This window comes from Cyanistes caeruleus, chromosome 1 (genome assembly GCF_971803275.1).
Source record: "Cyanistes caeruleus chromosome 1, bCyaCae1.hap1.1, whole genome shotgun sequence".
Lineage (NCBI taxonomy): Eukaryota > Metazoa > Chordata > Aves > Passeriformes > Paridae > Cyanistes > Cyanistes caeruleus.
Window position 1 is genome coordinate 40,514,517 of NC_141701.1, and position 17,722 is coordinate 40,532,238.

Sequence of the window (17,722 nt, forward strand, 5' to 3'; positions counted from 1 at the left end):
AGCACTTCACTAACTGAAGTAGCTATTCTTTATTATACATTGCTAAATATTTTCCAGGTTTTCTTTAAGAACTATTACCTTACATGTATGCAATTATAACTGAGCTCTGCTTCACAGTAATAGAATGAAGGTAGAGAGTTTAGAAGGGAATTTGCCCATTCAGGAAAAGATCATGGCATGAAAGAAAAGGCCTGCTCATGCCTAGCTGCATTTAGAAAGGAATGGCTGGCAACTCTTTTTCTGAACTTCATAAAGTAAGCTGATTTTTAAGAAGTATTTGTATGAAAAGAAAGCAGTAGTACGGCAGATGACTGGAGAAGGAGGTGAAAGTGATAGTCAGATGATGGAAGAAGTGAGCACATGAAGAAAAATCACACAAAAAGGCTCCAAGGTGTTCCTCAGTAAGAATTGAGATTATGGTTGATTTGTGTAGCTATCACCTTCACATTGGTGTTATCCCATAGCACTGTTTAGAAATGAGACAGAGACTGAGAAATCTGTTTGTTCCTAGCTGGCATCTGGAAAAGCTGTCAGGTTTGTCCCTTGGGCTTGGCTTCTGTTTCCACAGGAGTTGGTCAGAGACTGATTTTCTGGAAACTGCTGTGGAAAAGCACATTTGACATAATCCTGAATAAGCACATTTGGAACAGAAACTGAGGTGGACTCTTGCATTTCCTGGTGTCTCATCTGTCTCCCACTGGCAGAGAGTATGGGACCCTCTCAGTCCTTAATGCGCTTTGCTGAAACAAATTGTATCTCTGAATTCAAACAGACTTAGTAGTAAATGTTAAATGAAGATGGTCAATAGTTATAGCTACTGCCAGACATATCTGAGCTTCACAGAAAGTCTTTTTTTGCAACTGAAGATTGGATGCTGACAGCATACACTTCCAGCTCTCCTCCCCAGTGCTCCCCATGAAGGTAACTGGCTCGGGCAGAGCTGTGCCACCTTGGCATTTAAATATTTCTACATGAAATATCGGATTAAGCATTTCACCTGAGTCAAAGAGCTGTATCATGCTGTTTCTATTGATAACTGATCTTCAATTAAACAATGGGCATTAATCTCAAGAGTAGCTATTCCCAAGATCTGTTAACAGAATGAGTTAGAGTATCTGCTGCTTGCTCTTTAGCTTGGAAAAGGAACTTCCTCCCTGCCCTAGCCATTGTAGAAATTGAAATGGTTATGGGGTGCTGAAAATATTAACCTCTGTCTCTTACTCCATGATTTCTGGTACAAGCATGTCTGTCATGTTATTATGAATCATGGTTTCTTAAACTCCCATTAAATCTTGTTAATTTACTATTCTTTTCTGACAACATTGTTAGGTTCCTAAGGAACTTTATCTGGTTAACTCTCAAATAATCTCTTGAAATCTATGTTTTACACTAAGGAACAAAGATTTTGTAGTTGATGTTTGATAGAAAACATTGAACAGTCAAACATAAAAACTGAACAATCACTATGTGGTGCCATTTACTGCAAGGTAAAGGTAAGTATATAGTCACAGTATATTGTCACAGTCATGGTAGTGACAAAGAATAGTGTTAGAACTCACCTACCCTTATTATTATATCCTGACAATATAGTCATCATAGCTAAAAAAAAGAAACATTAATGAAAATTGTAATGACAATCAAGTTTATAGTCTGTCATGTCTAAGTTCCTCCCTTGTTTCCTCCTTCATCTCCCAGATGCCTTTTAATTTTAATTCACAATCAAATTGTGAAATCTACAGAGCTGTCATCCCTCCTGTCCCTTCACATTGCCTCTCCATCTTGTTTCTTTTCCTCCTTTTCTTTTCAAAGAGTTAGAATGAGTTAATGGACCTTGGGCTTTTTGACTTCTTTTGTAAAAAAAAAAAGGTGCTTCCATATTTCAGAACCAAGTCATTCTTTCAGTACTGTTAAACCAGTAAACAAGACAACAGTTAACAACAAATAAACACAGAAAGTCAAAATTCAAACATTTCCACTTCAAGTTTTCTTCTTTCAACATTCATGTGAGCGGGTTAAAGCTTACATAAAATGTTTGCAACTTGTGTATGGAGAAGAGCAGATAATAATTTCCCTCTTACTAAAATGTCAATCTTTGAATGTAAAGCAACAAGGTAATAAGAACTGCCATTCTCTTTCAATAAATGATAACACTGTTCTGGGTGGCCACAAGTAATGACTTTTAACATTTTAAAGGTAACCTTGGGGTTTACAGTTCTTTGGCTTAAATATTCAATGAAATGTTCTGAATAACCACTAAGATGGTTGAAATAAGAACTGTACCTCATAATTCTTTTGAGACAACTGTGGTAGGAGCTGTTAATTATGATTAATAATTTGCTTAATTCCTGTACATGTCCAGACCTTTTGATCTGTGTAATGTGACCTCTACCTTTTCTTGCTGGATTTATTTAGAACTTTTAGAGACAGTGTTTCATGTTCAGATTTCTATTTTAGCTTGCTTTAGTTGATACTTTATGTGCATTTGCTTTATAGGTGACATTTACAGCTCTGTTTAACAACAACTTCATTAGATATATTTCTAGCATATTATAGGCCTCTTTTGATGTCTACTATGTTGATTTCCGGCCAAAATCCACAGTCTCAGTGTCTCTTTTCTCTTTGTTATTATATTTGATTATGGTTTTAGGATTTTTTTTTACTTAAAGCCTCCATTTAATATTAAAAAGGGTAATTATAATTTAGTTTCAATTTATGTTTTTCTCTAAGAGGTTTTTCACAATGTATGTCAAATCCACATCACTTTATTGTGGCTGCTAGATTGAGATAGCTATTTTCAGGTTTTATCTGAGAGCTAGTTGTATCTTAGAATACTCCCTGCCTTGGACTAAAATTTTTATGTTGTTTAATATATTACATGGGTCGTTGTCTTCCCATCACAACTTCTGTGCTTATCGGCACATAGTAAATGCTACCCTCCCAAACCTACACAGAAATTTAGGGTTGCATATGCCTTCATGCCTTCTGCTGCATGACAGAATGCATCAGAACATTACAGCCCCAAATGTTTGTTTTCCTCTTACGGCTGATCTTTTCCCTCTAGATGACCACGAGCCGTATAGAGATGGAAACGCCAACCCGTAACTTCTGCCTCATATACATCAATCATGAGTTAAATATTATGGCTAGCTGAATTGCTGCCTCTGACTGATGTCAAGGGGTTGATTCAGCCAAGCAAAAGTGAGCAGGAACAGACTGTGTACAGCCTGGAGATAGCAAGGAGAGGGAAAGAATGCAGCCATGGGGCCTCCTGCTACATTAAAGGGAGGTACTGGCTGCTCACAATGAGTTGCTTACAGTCACATTCTCTGTTGGCAAAAAAAAAAATCCACAAAGCTGATCTTCTTTACTTCTTCTTTAACCAGACTGTGGTTACCAATATGCTTTTTATTAAAGCATTTACTGGCACTAGCAGGCTGACCACTCATGTGCAAGGCTTTCTGGATGCATAGGTTGTGTGGATGATCTGTAGATTTGCCTGGAAACTTAATCCATTCTAAGCCAAATTCTTGGCCTGGGTCCCACTGGAATTTATTGACCTACTGAACCTGGACAGATTGAGTGAGTAAATGAAAAAGAGGCTAGGGAGGCTGGATTTGGCCCAGATCTTGGGCATTCATTCATATTACTGAATTTAAGAACTTCTTGAGCTCCACAGAATAAAAACTGAATTTTCTCTAAACTGGCTCTTACTAAAAAGAACTTACCTGTTAGAAAAAGGTCCAGCCATACAACTTTAACCATGTTAAGTTCTTGATTTATGGAATGACACTCTGAAGTCGTCCTTTTCATTGACGTAGTATTTCAATTTCAGTTTCAAATTGAGGGTTTATATGCAATATTTTTCATATGATCTGAATGTCCTTATGATCCTACAGGCTTGTTAACTGAAAACAAGAAAATCAGATAAGTTAAATCTCTGTTATCTTCCTCAGAGCTGAATTTCCTCTGTGGAGAATCCTGACAAAATAATAAAATAGAGTTTAATAAAAATATATTTAAAAAGAAAAATAAAAAGCCATTTCATGAACCTCTTGCAGCCTGAAATTTTTGTCCTCAGAGGCATGAACTTGAGGCATGGATAAATTTCACCATAACTGCATGTCTTTCTCCTATTTACTGTTGACTTACCATTGCTCTATTCTTTTTACGTGCATCTTCACGTTTGCTCAATCATTTCACAGCCCAGTTGTCCTTTTTGGTCAGGTGGCCTGTAACATTCAGTTTACTGCCTGAAACATCTCCAAGCTCAGTACATAATGACTCAACACCATTACCCATTTCTCCCCAGCCTCTTCTTATGGGGTCTAATAAATCCTCTTTTACCAACAAGGCTATGGCAGTTCCTTTGCTTTTCTTATCTGTCTTTTTTAAATAAAATACATCTTTTAATATCTTGTTCCAGCCATCTTTCAGTTATGATACCATATTTTCTCCACATTATCATCTGTCCTGCTCCTTTTTTTCTAGCTAAACCTTCAATTTGTGTATATGGAAGACATTTAATACTCCCAAGTTACTGGTCTTGTTTTTCTCTATATTAGTGTTCATAAATACAAATTTTCCTTTTATCTTTTTCCCATCTATATCTCATGTCCATTCCTTTAATCTTGGTCCAGCCCTGGAGTGAATTTCTCACAGCCCTGGTATTTTAGAAAAAAGAACATTGCAATAAACTTCCATAGTTGTAGAAGGTGCTTTAACCCTGGGATGGTTGTTAGGGGGCACAGGAACAGCCTCTGTCTCTTTCACAGATGTAACATGTAAGCCAAGTGTGTGAGTTACAAAGGGATGGCATGAATTTTTTTTGTGAGTATGTGACATTTAAAAATGAGAGTTAGATTTTCTTTAATTACCATTGGAGTAAGTCATCCCAGTTGTAAGCTTCATTGCAAACAATTCTCTCTGTTCAAATGAAGAACAGTATTTTTTGATACATTATATTGGTTTATATTCTTAACATTTTAATGCTTTAAAATGTTGAAGGAAGAAAATGGTTTTTACCTGATGAATTTTTTCACAAATGTATTTTTGAGGAATTCACAGTGGAACACTTTTTCAGGTTTTTTTCATCTCCTAGTCTGAATCAGTAAAATACGATACACACAGTCATGGAGTTCAAATGTTATAAATTATCGGAAATAATCTTGTAGCTCAGTTAAATCTATAAAATAGAAGAAACCATTAATGCAAATAACTCTGGTTCCAGATGAGCAATTGGGATAAATACATGTTTAACTTCTTGTCAATGATGAGAGCTCAGTGGCCCTTTCCAGGACTAGTACTTGAAATTTCATCTGTATGATCTCATACCTGAGTTAACAAATGTCCTTCTTTAATATTTTAACATAAAGCATCAAGTTTTTATTTGCATAATGTTCAGATATTTTTAACAATTGTAAAAAAATATTTAAAATAGTTTGAAAGAAAACACTTGTTTTCTGATTTAACTTGGCCTTAGACTGCTGATGAATTTTAGCCCAAACCTTGATGGCAATTTTCTCAGCTGCCAGTCACAGCCTTACCCCTTGAAGCTCTTCAAGTAGCTGATGTGTGGCTACCTACAATTTGCAAATCAAACTATTGTTTCTGGATATTTGCAATTTTCCATCACCTGACAGTTCACAAATCTTACTTTTACTTATTTTAAGTTGGTAGAATGGTGATTTCTTTATCCCTTTCTCCAGCATATTCCACTATTCAGGGATAAATTCATGGACATGCAAAACCTCTGTAAGCATAGTTTCATATCCCATTGAGTAGAAAAATGTTTGGAATTGCAAAATTCATTGCAGGATGGAACATCAGAATACAGTACAGTAGAAATCCTAATGTAATGAATTAACATGCTTATTAATCTATACAGCAGACAAATGAGGAGGTATTGAAAAACAAATCCTTCTGAGATTGAGAGCTGAAGGTTACACAAATGGGTTGAAATCATTGCAGCCTTTTCTTAACTGGCATTCTCACTTATGAAAAACATCTCATCAAGTATCTTTCCTAAAAAATAAATGGGATGGGTCAAGAAATCCTTCTTCATTACACAAGTAATTTTCTTTATTGTCTTTGTAAGAATTTTCTTCATTTTTGAATCCAGCAAATATATGGATTTTAGAGTGGGATAGAGCAAGCAGAATTGCTGTTTAGTTGTAATTTTTTCCAAGTGTCTATAAGCCTTGTAATTTTTATGCTTTAGTATCCATGATCCAAAGTGATGTGTTTTGCTTTCTTTCTTTTAGAAAGCATTCAAATATATATAATTTTAACATATATATATATAATATATATATGTAATCTGTGACTAATCTATGTGTCTTAAAGTCACTTGTATCTAGCTTTCTGAAGCTAGGATTTGATTTTGTATACAGTTAGATTTTGTGAATTATTTCATATTCACTAATTAAGTTCATGGCATTGAAAACACCACCTTAGGCCTCAGCTGTGGAAAAATTCTTTCAGACTCAACTGGTGATGTGGATTTCCAGACTTTTTGTGGAGATTCTGACTTCCTGAAACTGTTAATACCATCTTTCTGTCTGTTATCACATTTAGAGCAATCTGAGCTGACAACACTTTCACTGTCACTGAGCTACAAGATTTACATACACTCTTCACAAACAATGAGAGCTAATTAAGAAAGTGGAACATAAATCTGTTTTAATCTCAGGACAAACCACTGAGTCATAGTAACACTCCACCTTCCTTCCCAACCTCTGTTGTCCATCTGAAGCTACTGTAATTAGCAACACCTGTTTAGGTTTTCAATTGCAGTGATGAGACTACCAGCACTCTTTTCTGAACTCTGACATTACAGCTCCTTTCATGAACCTCTGTCATTGATGGCTGATGTAAATTATATCAGCAATGTAATTTGAACTGACATGCAATCCATCTCAGGAGCAGATCTTCCTGTATCCAGTGTTAGTAAATTTTCCTAATCATCATCTGTTTATGAGGAACTCAAAATTTTTCTGTGATTTTAGGTGACCAAGTATTTTCACTGCTCTAGACTAAACCCTATGAAGCCCTTGTGCTAAAGAATTAGACAGAATCCTGTTGTAAATGTAAATGTAGATGTAAAAAACATCTGTTTTTTTAGAGAACAAACCGATATAGAAAGGGATACTAAGATGGGGAGATGTTCAAAATTTATCTTCCTCTTAGATATTTCTGCTTTTTAACATTCTTAGAAGAAAGGACACTTGTACTTCTTCATCTTTGAGTGGCAAGTGTCCCTGAATTTTCAAATACCAGCTCTTCCCTCCTATAAGAAAACGTAGTATTTGACTGCATTGTCTTAGGGCATCTGAAAGTTTGGGAAAAGAAAAAAAACTAATCAGGGTTTAAAGCATCTGTCAATCTCTTAAACACAATATGATTAAAGAGCAGTTAGACTAACCTTCTCTGTGTAAATGCTAGTATGAAGTTAAATGCTTCTGCACATCAGAAGATGCTGTCTCCTTTAACTGTAATTCAGTGTTAGGCAAACAGTCAAAATCCAATTCATGTTATGAATATAAAATAATTTTCTGCACAACTAAAAAGTTCCACTAAGTTTTGTTGCACAAACTCACATAAGGTATGGTATCCTTACATATCAGTAGAAAATAAATGTGCCTTGATATTTAAAGGCCTTTATTTTCTCTCTTGAATCTAAGAACTATATGTGAGATGTGATGTGTTCTGGTCTCATTATTTTACATGGTATCCATTACAAGCATTATTAAGCACCAGTTTTCAGGCTGAATCTACCCCTGATTTTACCCACTATGGCAATTCTTTGCTCTGTTTTCATGCTTTGCCAATCTGCAGACTATTGTGACTAAGAAAAAATCCTCAGAGGTCTGGAAGGCTTGCCAGAGATTAACTACAACAAATCCTTGCTGGATACAACATGGTTAAAGGTCGGGTTGAAGGCTTGACAAACACATCACTTAGATGAACCAATTGCAAAAAAACCCACAAAAAAATCCAACAAAAAATCCAAACCAAGCAAATGAAACCCCCACCCCCAAACAAACAAACAAAAACAAAAACAAAAAACCTCAAAAAAACACCCCAAAACAAAAAAAACCCACCAAAAACTCCAAAAAGACAAAAAAAAAGACCCCAAAAAACCAACCCAACAAAACAAAACAAAACAAAACCAAACAACAAAAAAAAACAAACAAACAAAAAAACACCAAAAAAACACCAAAAAAACAAGCATGGCCAGTTTTAAGGACAGCTTTATGTGTTTGGGACTGCTGAAAACCTCTCTCTTTCTTCTGAGACATTGTTTTGTGGTGGGGACCAAAGGACAGTACTGCCTGTATACTACCGGAGTCTGCAAGATGTGATCTGAAAAGAAATAAAGGAAAGACCTATTAAATCCCCCCAAAATATATTTAGGTATAAAATATCTATGAAAGATTTATCTTGGGGGTTTTTTCAGTATATGCAGCCAGGTCCTAAGTGTCTTAGATTTTTGCCTCTTGACTCACACTGTGATAATACACTATGATAAAAAGAAGACTGGTTTTGGCAACTGAAACATGATTAAAAAAGATATAATAAAAACTCTGCTTACTCTAGATAATACAAACATGATTTCTTATCTATAAGATTTAAGCACAGTTAAAACTGGGAAAAAAACCCAACTATGTATTGGCTTTGGGCTCATAACAAAAAGAGCTTCTCCTGTTTTATGAACCTTGGATTACCAAATAACCTTGACAGCTGAATCAGTGTTCCATGACAACAAGCAGGCCATTGATAAATAGCAACAAAACTATTAGATGCTGAATTTAAGAGATGAGTAATAGAGAAACTAAATTATAGGTTTACCACTTGACAAAGTACAGCTTGACAAATCAGTGATAACCTACATGTGTGTCTATGTATGAAAGCACACAAGGAAAAGAGGGAAATAGAAACTTTTAAAGACAAAGGTTAAATTGGCATGACATGAATGTTACAAAGGCATAAATATATTCTTTTCATAGTAGCAAAATTCCTGTTTTCCATTATCAAACCCTTAACAAATCATGTGTACTTGAAAAAGCTGCCACTTGTGAATTTTTTTCTTATTTTATTTAAATTTTTCATTTTGTGGTAGAAAAGGGGAGCAATTTTGGATATGTGATAGAACTTTAAATTAGTTCCTGGAAACTAATAGATCACAATTAATTCAAAACCAGGAGTTTAAAGGACCATCAACAAAAGCAAGAGCTGAAAATCTCTTTCTGGAGAATGAAGAGCAATTTGAACTTCCTAGGAAATAAGCAACAACTATACTTGTCAACTTCCTGTTATCAGATTGGTTTGAGGAATGATTTTACTAAAAGTTGAATCTTATGTATTTTAAAAAAAAGATGGGACCTACAGAGGAAACCTGGATGGGTAACTGCTCATGTACAGAAAAAGGTACAATAAGGACAAGTTAATGCATCAGTCCTTCATGGAGGAGAAATTTTCTAACATGACCAATGTGCTCCCAGGAAGATCTGTGGGCCTCCTGTCCCAACTTTGATGTAGCAGCTTTTGTTAACCGTGGTGGTTCTCTTAGGTGGGATTCTTGTGCTCTCACTTCCCAGAGTAGATCTGCAGGTGGCAGGTGGCAGCAGTACCCACACCCTGGTCTTGACCATGGTCTGCTGACATCTGAGTTTGACTCTGTTTTCTGGTTGTGGTGGAAAACCAACATGTTGAATAAGGGTTATGCCAGTCCACAATGCGAGACCTGTAACATTATGTTACTAGAAAAGTATTGTACTCAGTGAGCAAGAATACAGCAATAAATTTACCACGTTATCATGTTTTCCCTTAACTTGAGGTTAGTCAAATCTTGAGAGTACTTAGACAAATTACAGGATTAAGGCTGAAGAAACAGATAAAGTTCTGTGACTTGAGTTGCACAGGAGGGCATATTACATGATCCAATTGGATCTTCTGTTCCAAAACTATTAATTATTCTGGTATAAGCAACAGCTGTAGCTTGGTCAAAGGGGAATTAAACACTGGAGATTCATCACATCCTAAACACTTCCACAATATCTACAAGAGAGTAACTTGACAAATAAATGAGAAACAACAAAAGCAAACCTAGTGAAGGTTTTGGTTTATAAAAACAATTGTGTATGAAGGGATTTCAAACTTATGTCATTTATTCAATTTTCTTGGAACAACATAACTGGTATGAAATGCCATTCACAAATACAAACTAACTGTATTTCTTTAGAAAAAAATATGCATATTTTTTGACACTGCATCCATCTCTGATATCTGTTATATTGGCATTATTTCCAGTGGTACACTGATACTGTTGTGATTCTGACCTTCATTATGATATTCATGTTATCCCCTATTCATAAACAGAGAAATAACATAAAAGACATATTTTATTCAACTATAGCATATACTTACCATCCCATATTCCTGGATTTCAGATGCCCATAGCATTTTAGGCTTCAGAAGATCAAAAATATGCAGTATTTGAAATGTATATGATGGAATTTTAACATTCCCCCTAAAATGCAGATTTTTGTATTTACATGTCCTTTTTATTTGCAATGAGGGATTGCCAAAAAGGTGATTAGCCAAAAGCATTTTTGTTTTTTTTAACAAAAAGCTCAAGTTAGTCATATGCTTTCATCCAAAACAATCAGAACCTGAGCCAATTTAGCTCACGTAAGATACCTTAGAAGGATTAATTTATGCTGTTGAGCTTTTAATATGTTAATATGTGTAACAAATAGTTCTCTTCACACTTTTTTTTTTTTTCTTTTGCAAATCTTGCAACTAAGTCAGTGAGCCAAATGCAAAATCCAACACCTGAGGGCATCATATAGATTTGTAATGCACCCTGGGGCTACCTAAGGTTGAGAAACCACTGAGTGGATTACACAGATCCATATATGTAGTTTTTTCATCTCTGACATAATATGAGCATTATTATTCATGCTACAGAGATTTCTTAGTATATCCTGTGTGAGAGAAAAACAAAATCATGTCAAATCACTTACATGAAAAATTACTAAGAAAAGAGTGTTGAAAATTCCAGCCTCTTTAGGGGTGTGTCTTTTGCTATAACACCTACATGCCATACAGACTTGTCCAGTGACAAAGGTTTGGCTGAATAATTGCAGAACCAAATGAATATTTAGATCAATATATGGGTCTATTAGGAACTGAAAGAAATATATTAAACCTGCTAAAGATCTTCCTCTCTAAAATCCTGCCACTCCTCCTCTTGTCAGTCATCTGAAAGTTAGGCACCTGAATTGGTTAAGACCTTTCCCAGGGAATAGCTCCCCCTTTTTTCACATAGATATGGATGGAGTAAATTAAAGCAGACTGATGCTCAGGTCTAATATTGAAAGAGGGACCTGTGTTGCAAAATGTTATCAATGTTGAGTATGTTTCTCACAGGTTTTATGCTGTTTAACTCAACATATATAATTGGATATTCACACTGATGTAAAGGTAATGGACCAAAGGCTCTGGATTTTGTAATACAACTGGTGGTATAATTTTCCCTTGAGATGTTTTCATGGATTATCAACACAGGCTACAGTTTTGTATATCCTTTCCTTAAGGCTTTTGGGTTATGGATTTTTTTTTGGTTTTGTCTTACTCTTGATTCCCCATCCCCCCAAAAGATTTTGACAGCAATGAAAAGAAACAGGGCTTTCCTGTGACCTGGACTTTCAGTACCTGAGCTAAAATTAAATATCCACTAGACAAAATTTGCTGAAGCTGCAAGTGATTTAGCATTTTGTCAATGCTCACTTTTATACTTAGAATTAAACTATAGGATGGTGCTATTTTAAAAAACAATTTGCTCCTCACTTCTCCCATTTTTTCTCTGTCCCTGGAAATTGATCATTGCAGTGCCTACAAATGTTCCATGGCTAAGAAGAGAAAAGCTGAAGATCAGATATCAGGCGTTCCTGTCAACAAAAGGAAGTCTCTGTTAATGAAACCCCGCCACTACAGCCCCAGCTTGGAATGCAAAGAAGAAAATGAAGACAGGCCAGAGTTACAGGAAGATATCAGTGTCCTTGAGAGAGGCTCAGCTCCAGGTAGTCGCTTGAACTCCACTTGAACTCGAATTCCATAGGAAGGGAGATAAAAACCAGTATTTTGTAACAGGATGCATGTCATGTTTGACTTCTAAGGAGTTGGAGTGGTGCTTTTCTGTCCAGGTTTAACCATCAAACTTCCATTTATTTTGTACAATAACTTCTCCTGGGGTCTAGTAAATGCTTTGTAGGTCACACAGAGAGAACTACCACAGCAGGTCAGATATGGAGCAACATCTGCCTCTCCACTACCTCTGTCAAAGCTTAAGCCCGCCACCATCCCACGCATTTCTGAAGAGCAGATTTTCACTGGAATATACAAGGCTCTTAGGAGAGAAAAATAATGCTTAGCAAAACATTGTTGACTTTAACATTTAGCAAAGCAATTTCATGCGTGTGACTGCTGTGTGCGTTCTGTTTAACGCGATTATTAGACTCAGCACTTTCGTACTTGTTATTCCAACACTGGTAAGCCAAACACATCCAACAATTTATAGCAGCTTCTACAATGTGTATGCTGGAAAATATGGACAAGGATGGGGGACAAGATATGGCTATAGCATGTTTTGATTACTCTTCCTTTCTAATACATTTTAAAAATATATCCAAGTTGTACAAAAACTCTCAAACCAAATTGTTTTGCACGTATTTGTTTAAGAAGTCCTGCCAAAATAGTTGATCAGACAGGTGAGAGGATATCAATGGAAGATATCAGGAAGACATCAGCAGTCACCTGCACACAGCAAATGTTAAAATAGAAGGAATGTGATCTGGAAATGGGAAATTAGTAATCATAGATAACATGCAAGCTGAATGAAATTAAATGTCACTCAGTTGCTGGTTGCTATTGGAATTAAAAGATAAATTTATTAAAAGATAAATGATTTTCTACTTAGTTTATTCTTATCAAACATTCTTGAAGGATAGGGTGGGGTATATAATCTAGGGTCCCTTTACTACAACAGACTGGACCTAGGTGTTCTCTCAAGGTCCCTTCCAGCCTGGGCTGTCCTATTATTTTATGATGAACTGAGATTAGTTATTTGTGTATTTATGCAGTCTAAATTGAACTTCCTTAAAGCAAAACAAACCACACAAATTTTATACATATGGTTACTATAAAATACACAGAAGAGGAAGAAGAATGTCTTTCAGATTAAAGAGTCAAATCCTGATTCTACCAAAGTCAGTGGAGGTCTTTGTGACATTTGTGACAAACAGCAAAGTTTTCAGTCAGCTGTCACCAGTAAATCTTCTAGGAGGAGATTTTTCCAAAGGTCTGCATCCCATTGCTGTGGAAGCCTGGAAGGTAGCTCCATCTTCAAACAGAACATTAATTAGCAAGGTGATACACAATGTCTCTGTCTTTTGGGTGACATTTTTAAGAAAAATTAATCAGGGAAAATATCCCATACCTCTCAGTTCCTGCTCAGGCTTCAGGGAATATTTTTAGCTCCTAACACCAGAAGGGAATCTGTTGGAGTGAGAGTTCCTGTACGGCTCTTGTTGTGGGGTTTTGTTATTGTTTTGACATTTTTATTTTAGATATTTGGATTTTAGCTAAATTTTTTGTGTTGATTCAGCCTGGCTCCTGACCATCCAGAGTTACACTCAGTGATGTCTTTTTCTTCCCCTTTTTCTGTCCTCTGCACAACTTGAAGAACTTGATGAGGGGAAATTACTATGACAAGTGTAAAGGTAGACTTTGTGTCATATACAGACAAACCTAAGTTATTATACTTCTTTAAGTTCCCATTTTAGAAAGGGGCAAGTGCTGGGCCAAATCTATTGATTAAAAAGCAGGGAAACCATGCCCTTCAGTCAAAACAAAAAATCCCCCTTGATTTCAAAAAGATTTGTTAGACATCAGTAGGATATATTCCAACCTACTTGTGTCATTGATGATACAACTAACATCTTTTGCATAAATTTTACCAGCTAAAAAACAAGTTTCAGTGAAAGCACACAATGGGTATGGGTATGCAGGTTTACTTGGGAATATTAGTGTAATATTGCTCACCTTATTATGGACTCATGATCTTTTTCAGTTGATCAGTTAATGATTCTGTTCATGGATTGATGCAACTGTAAACTAAGCTGAGTTTTGATTATTTTAAAAGTAAATTTACAGCATGTAGATGTAAAAAGCAAAGCTGGGACAGCTGAATCATTAAAATTGATTAAACAACAAATTTTTAAACATTGTTTTAAAAATTGCTGATTATTTAAGGAACAATTTTTTTTTATCATCAACTTCTATTTTTTTCATCTTTCAAACATAAGAATAACTGAAAAAACCTTTTACCATTGAGCATTTTATTTGTTTTTTTTTTCTTTCGATGGGTGGGAGATTTCTTTTAAGATAGATCTTGTTACTTTTTGAAATTTCCCACTGATGGGATTCTGTTATTTTCCAAATGGCAGAAGAGCAAATAACGGAAATCCATTTGACTAAAGTTAGTTATAGAGCCAAATCATCATTCTTACTTGCTGAGATGTGAAAAGATGGCAGACTTTATTCAGAATACATGCAATGTGTGTGGTAGCAGACCAGCTGCTAAAAAGTTACAGACACTTCTTTAAATACAACTTTATGCATGCGGTGCACAAGGCCACCTCTGCCTGCATGAGTCCAATTTTCTGAAGAAGAATAAGAATTAATCAATATTTTCTTTTAACATATAACAAACAGTTGAACCAAACAATTATGTAAACTGGAAATGACCCAAAATGCTAACAGTTTGGCAGCAGTAAAGTGAAATGCATTGTGGTGCACATGTGCATTTTTGTCCCCCTTTTCCCCTCCACAATAATCTGCACTTAATAGGAATATTTTAAACTATGTAGCTAAGCAACAGAGGTAATTGTTGCTTTCTAGAGCTTTTGTTAGGCACTCTAACACAGCCCAAATATGCATAATTAGGTATAATGTCTATAAATCATTATTGTACACATGTGGGTAGTTAAGTGGATTGAGAGAATAGTTCAATGAATTGGACATATTCACTGAAAATGCTTTTTATTTGTTTTCTGTAGTTCATAATACTTTAAAATTATCATAACCCTTTACACTTTCTCTTAATAGCTCACTGTGTTATTGAGAGAAACTCCATTTGCATTTTAGGCTATGCTTAATTTATTATTTAAACCTGGAGTTCTTCTGTTTCAGGAAAGGACAGACACATCTTATGAAATAGTCTATGCTTGTTTATTCATCCTCCTTTCTAGGAAGTAAAATGTTAAATTTTTCAGTTTATGTTGAATAGATCCCAACAAAAGAATGTACCCTATAATCAGCATTATTGAAGGGGCTAGTGTTGTGACTAAATTCTTCCCTTCATCCAAAAATGCTTTTAGTTACTATGGCAATATTTACTTGATCCTGGCAAAACCAGTGTTGATTTTAGAGAGATAATTACCAGAAAGGAAGATGATGGAGATGTATTTTTGAGTGTCCTTGTCAGAGGAAATGTTTATAAAAAATTAAATGAGATACAAAAGGCATATTGTCTTCCACACTGACAACCTCTCCTACATGCAGCCTTTATTACCTGCTGGCTGCTGCTTTTCTTCTGAAGAAAGATGTTTATAAAGACAGGATGCACTTCAGTGGTGTCTTTAACAAGTCCTTTATGAGTCTGTACATAACAACCATTTCTGTTTGCCTGTGCATGACCTGATCTATCACTTAGTGTGGCAATTTCAATGGTGACCAGAAGCTTGCCCTTTGTGAAGTATGGAGGATTTTTCCATCAAGGTTTTTCATGGGATCCAGGGTGACTGGGAAAGTAATTAGGGTTTATTTTGACAAAATATTTGGGAATCTTAGATGAAATAAAAGTGAAAATAGATCAAAGGAATTTTAGAATGTGTTTGTGTGCTTGTATATATATATATATATATATATATATACACACACACACATTATATAGATTATATGTGTATATGTAATATCAATGTTTGGCACATTATATTTATGCACATGTATACATATGTAAGTGTGTGTGTATGATCTAAGAAAATATATCTTTTCACCATCAGTGAGAAATGGGGGATGTAATTTTTTCTCATATAGTGCTGGAACTGTAATATATATATAGTCTGAGAAGGGTTGTTCATCATTCTACAAACAGTCATTTGAAACAGATCCTTGGTGTGAATTCAATCATTTCAGAGTACCTTTCTGAGTAATGAAACAGCAATTGGTAAGTCAGTATCTTCATGTCACTTCTACAAGACACAAAAATTAGTCATTCTTATATATTTTTCTTGTTTTTTTTCTTATGCAGAGGAGAGTACTCCAAAATCATCTGAGGAAAGCTCTCATTTGGCTGGGCAAGAAAATTCTAGTCAAAGAAAAGACAACTACTCCAGCTACCAAGATGCCGTCACCAAGTCTTTGATGAGCATGGGAAAAGTAGCAAAAGAGGCACCCAGTCAAACAGTGGCAGAAAATCTAAATGATAGTGGAATTCAATCTTTAAAAACAGAAAGTGATGACACTGATGAATGTTACCTGATTAGCTCAGCTGAAGGAAAGGAAAAGACTGCTATTTCTGACCCAAAATACTGTTCATCTGAGGAAAATGAAAGTAACTCTGAAATTATGGACAACGAGTGGGATAGCTCTTCAAATTTCTCAGAAGAAACAAGTGTAAAGCCCCATGTAACTCAGAAATATATTGTAGAGTGTAATCAACCCAGCATCCTGGAAGTTCCAGAAATTAAGAAGGAAGAGGTCGAATATGGTCCTTGTGAAACACTCTGTGACTCAGAAACAGAGCTAAGAGCACCCCAGGAGCCTCACTCTGATCCTTTCGAGAAGAGAATTCAGAATCTCTTCCCTGAAAGTGAGGAAGATGACAATGAGTGCCTGTCAGAAACCACAGATGTGTCAGTTGAGCTGGACAAAACAAAAGGGAACTTGAGTTTGCTAGAGCAAGCAATCGCTCTGCAGGCAGAGCAAGGGCATGTGTTTCACAGCACCTACAAGGAACTGGATAGGTTTCTTCTGGAGCATCTAGCAGGGGAAAGGAGACAAACCAAAGTTATTGACATTGGTGGGAGACAGATATTTAGCAGCAAACGTAAGGAAGTATTTTTGGCTCTTCTTGCTGGCTTAAGCATTTGTCCTGTGACTGATAGAGGATTCTGAGCTGGGTTTTATAGCAACAGTAAAGAATCTGGAATTTAGCTGGTAATTTTGTTAATTATGTACCTTCACACTAGTGCCTCACATCTAACCAGGTTAAACGCTAGGTACTTGGCTTCCTGCCAAACTGCTGTGTGAAATGATCAGTAATGGGTACTAAAAGGCCTGTGTAGCTGGCACTGGCATTCCTTCTCCTCCTTTTCCTCCTCCTCTGCTTCCTCCTCTGTAGGGTACTAATACAAACCTTCAAAGTTTCAGCAGCCAAAAGACAAGGCATTTAAACAGTGCTCAAGGGCAAGTTTAGGGTGAAAGATTGGCCTCTCCCAAAGATACTACCTAATTCCTAAACCGTGTGTTTTCTGAGTTCAGTCTACTTCACGTACCAATCAATGTTACACTTTGCTACATCCAGCACTTCTGAGCCAGGAAAGTATAAGCCATGCTCTTCTGCCTCATTTGCCATCAAGAGAAATACCAGTAAATTCCA

The 17,722-nt window shown here is 35.8% G+C and overlaps 1 protein-coding gene across 3 annotated transcripts in view; it reads left to right on the forward strand.

Moving 5' to 3' along the window:
- ST18 (ST18 C2H2C-type zinc finger transcription factor) overlaps positions 1-17,722 on the forward strand; it is a 237,748-nt gene that overhangs the window by 175,039 nt on the left and 44,987 nt on the right. For all 3 annotated transcript variants that reach the window (XM_086888301.1, XM_086888311.1, XM_086888318.1), the window contains 2 exons: positions 11,893-12,083; positions 16,373-17,170. In XM_086888301.1, the coding sequence (XP_086744427.1) occupies positions 11,893-12,083; positions 16,373-17,170 (989 nt within the window). The remainder of the gene's footprint in view (positions 1-11,892; positions 12,084-16,372; positions 17,171-17,722) is intronic.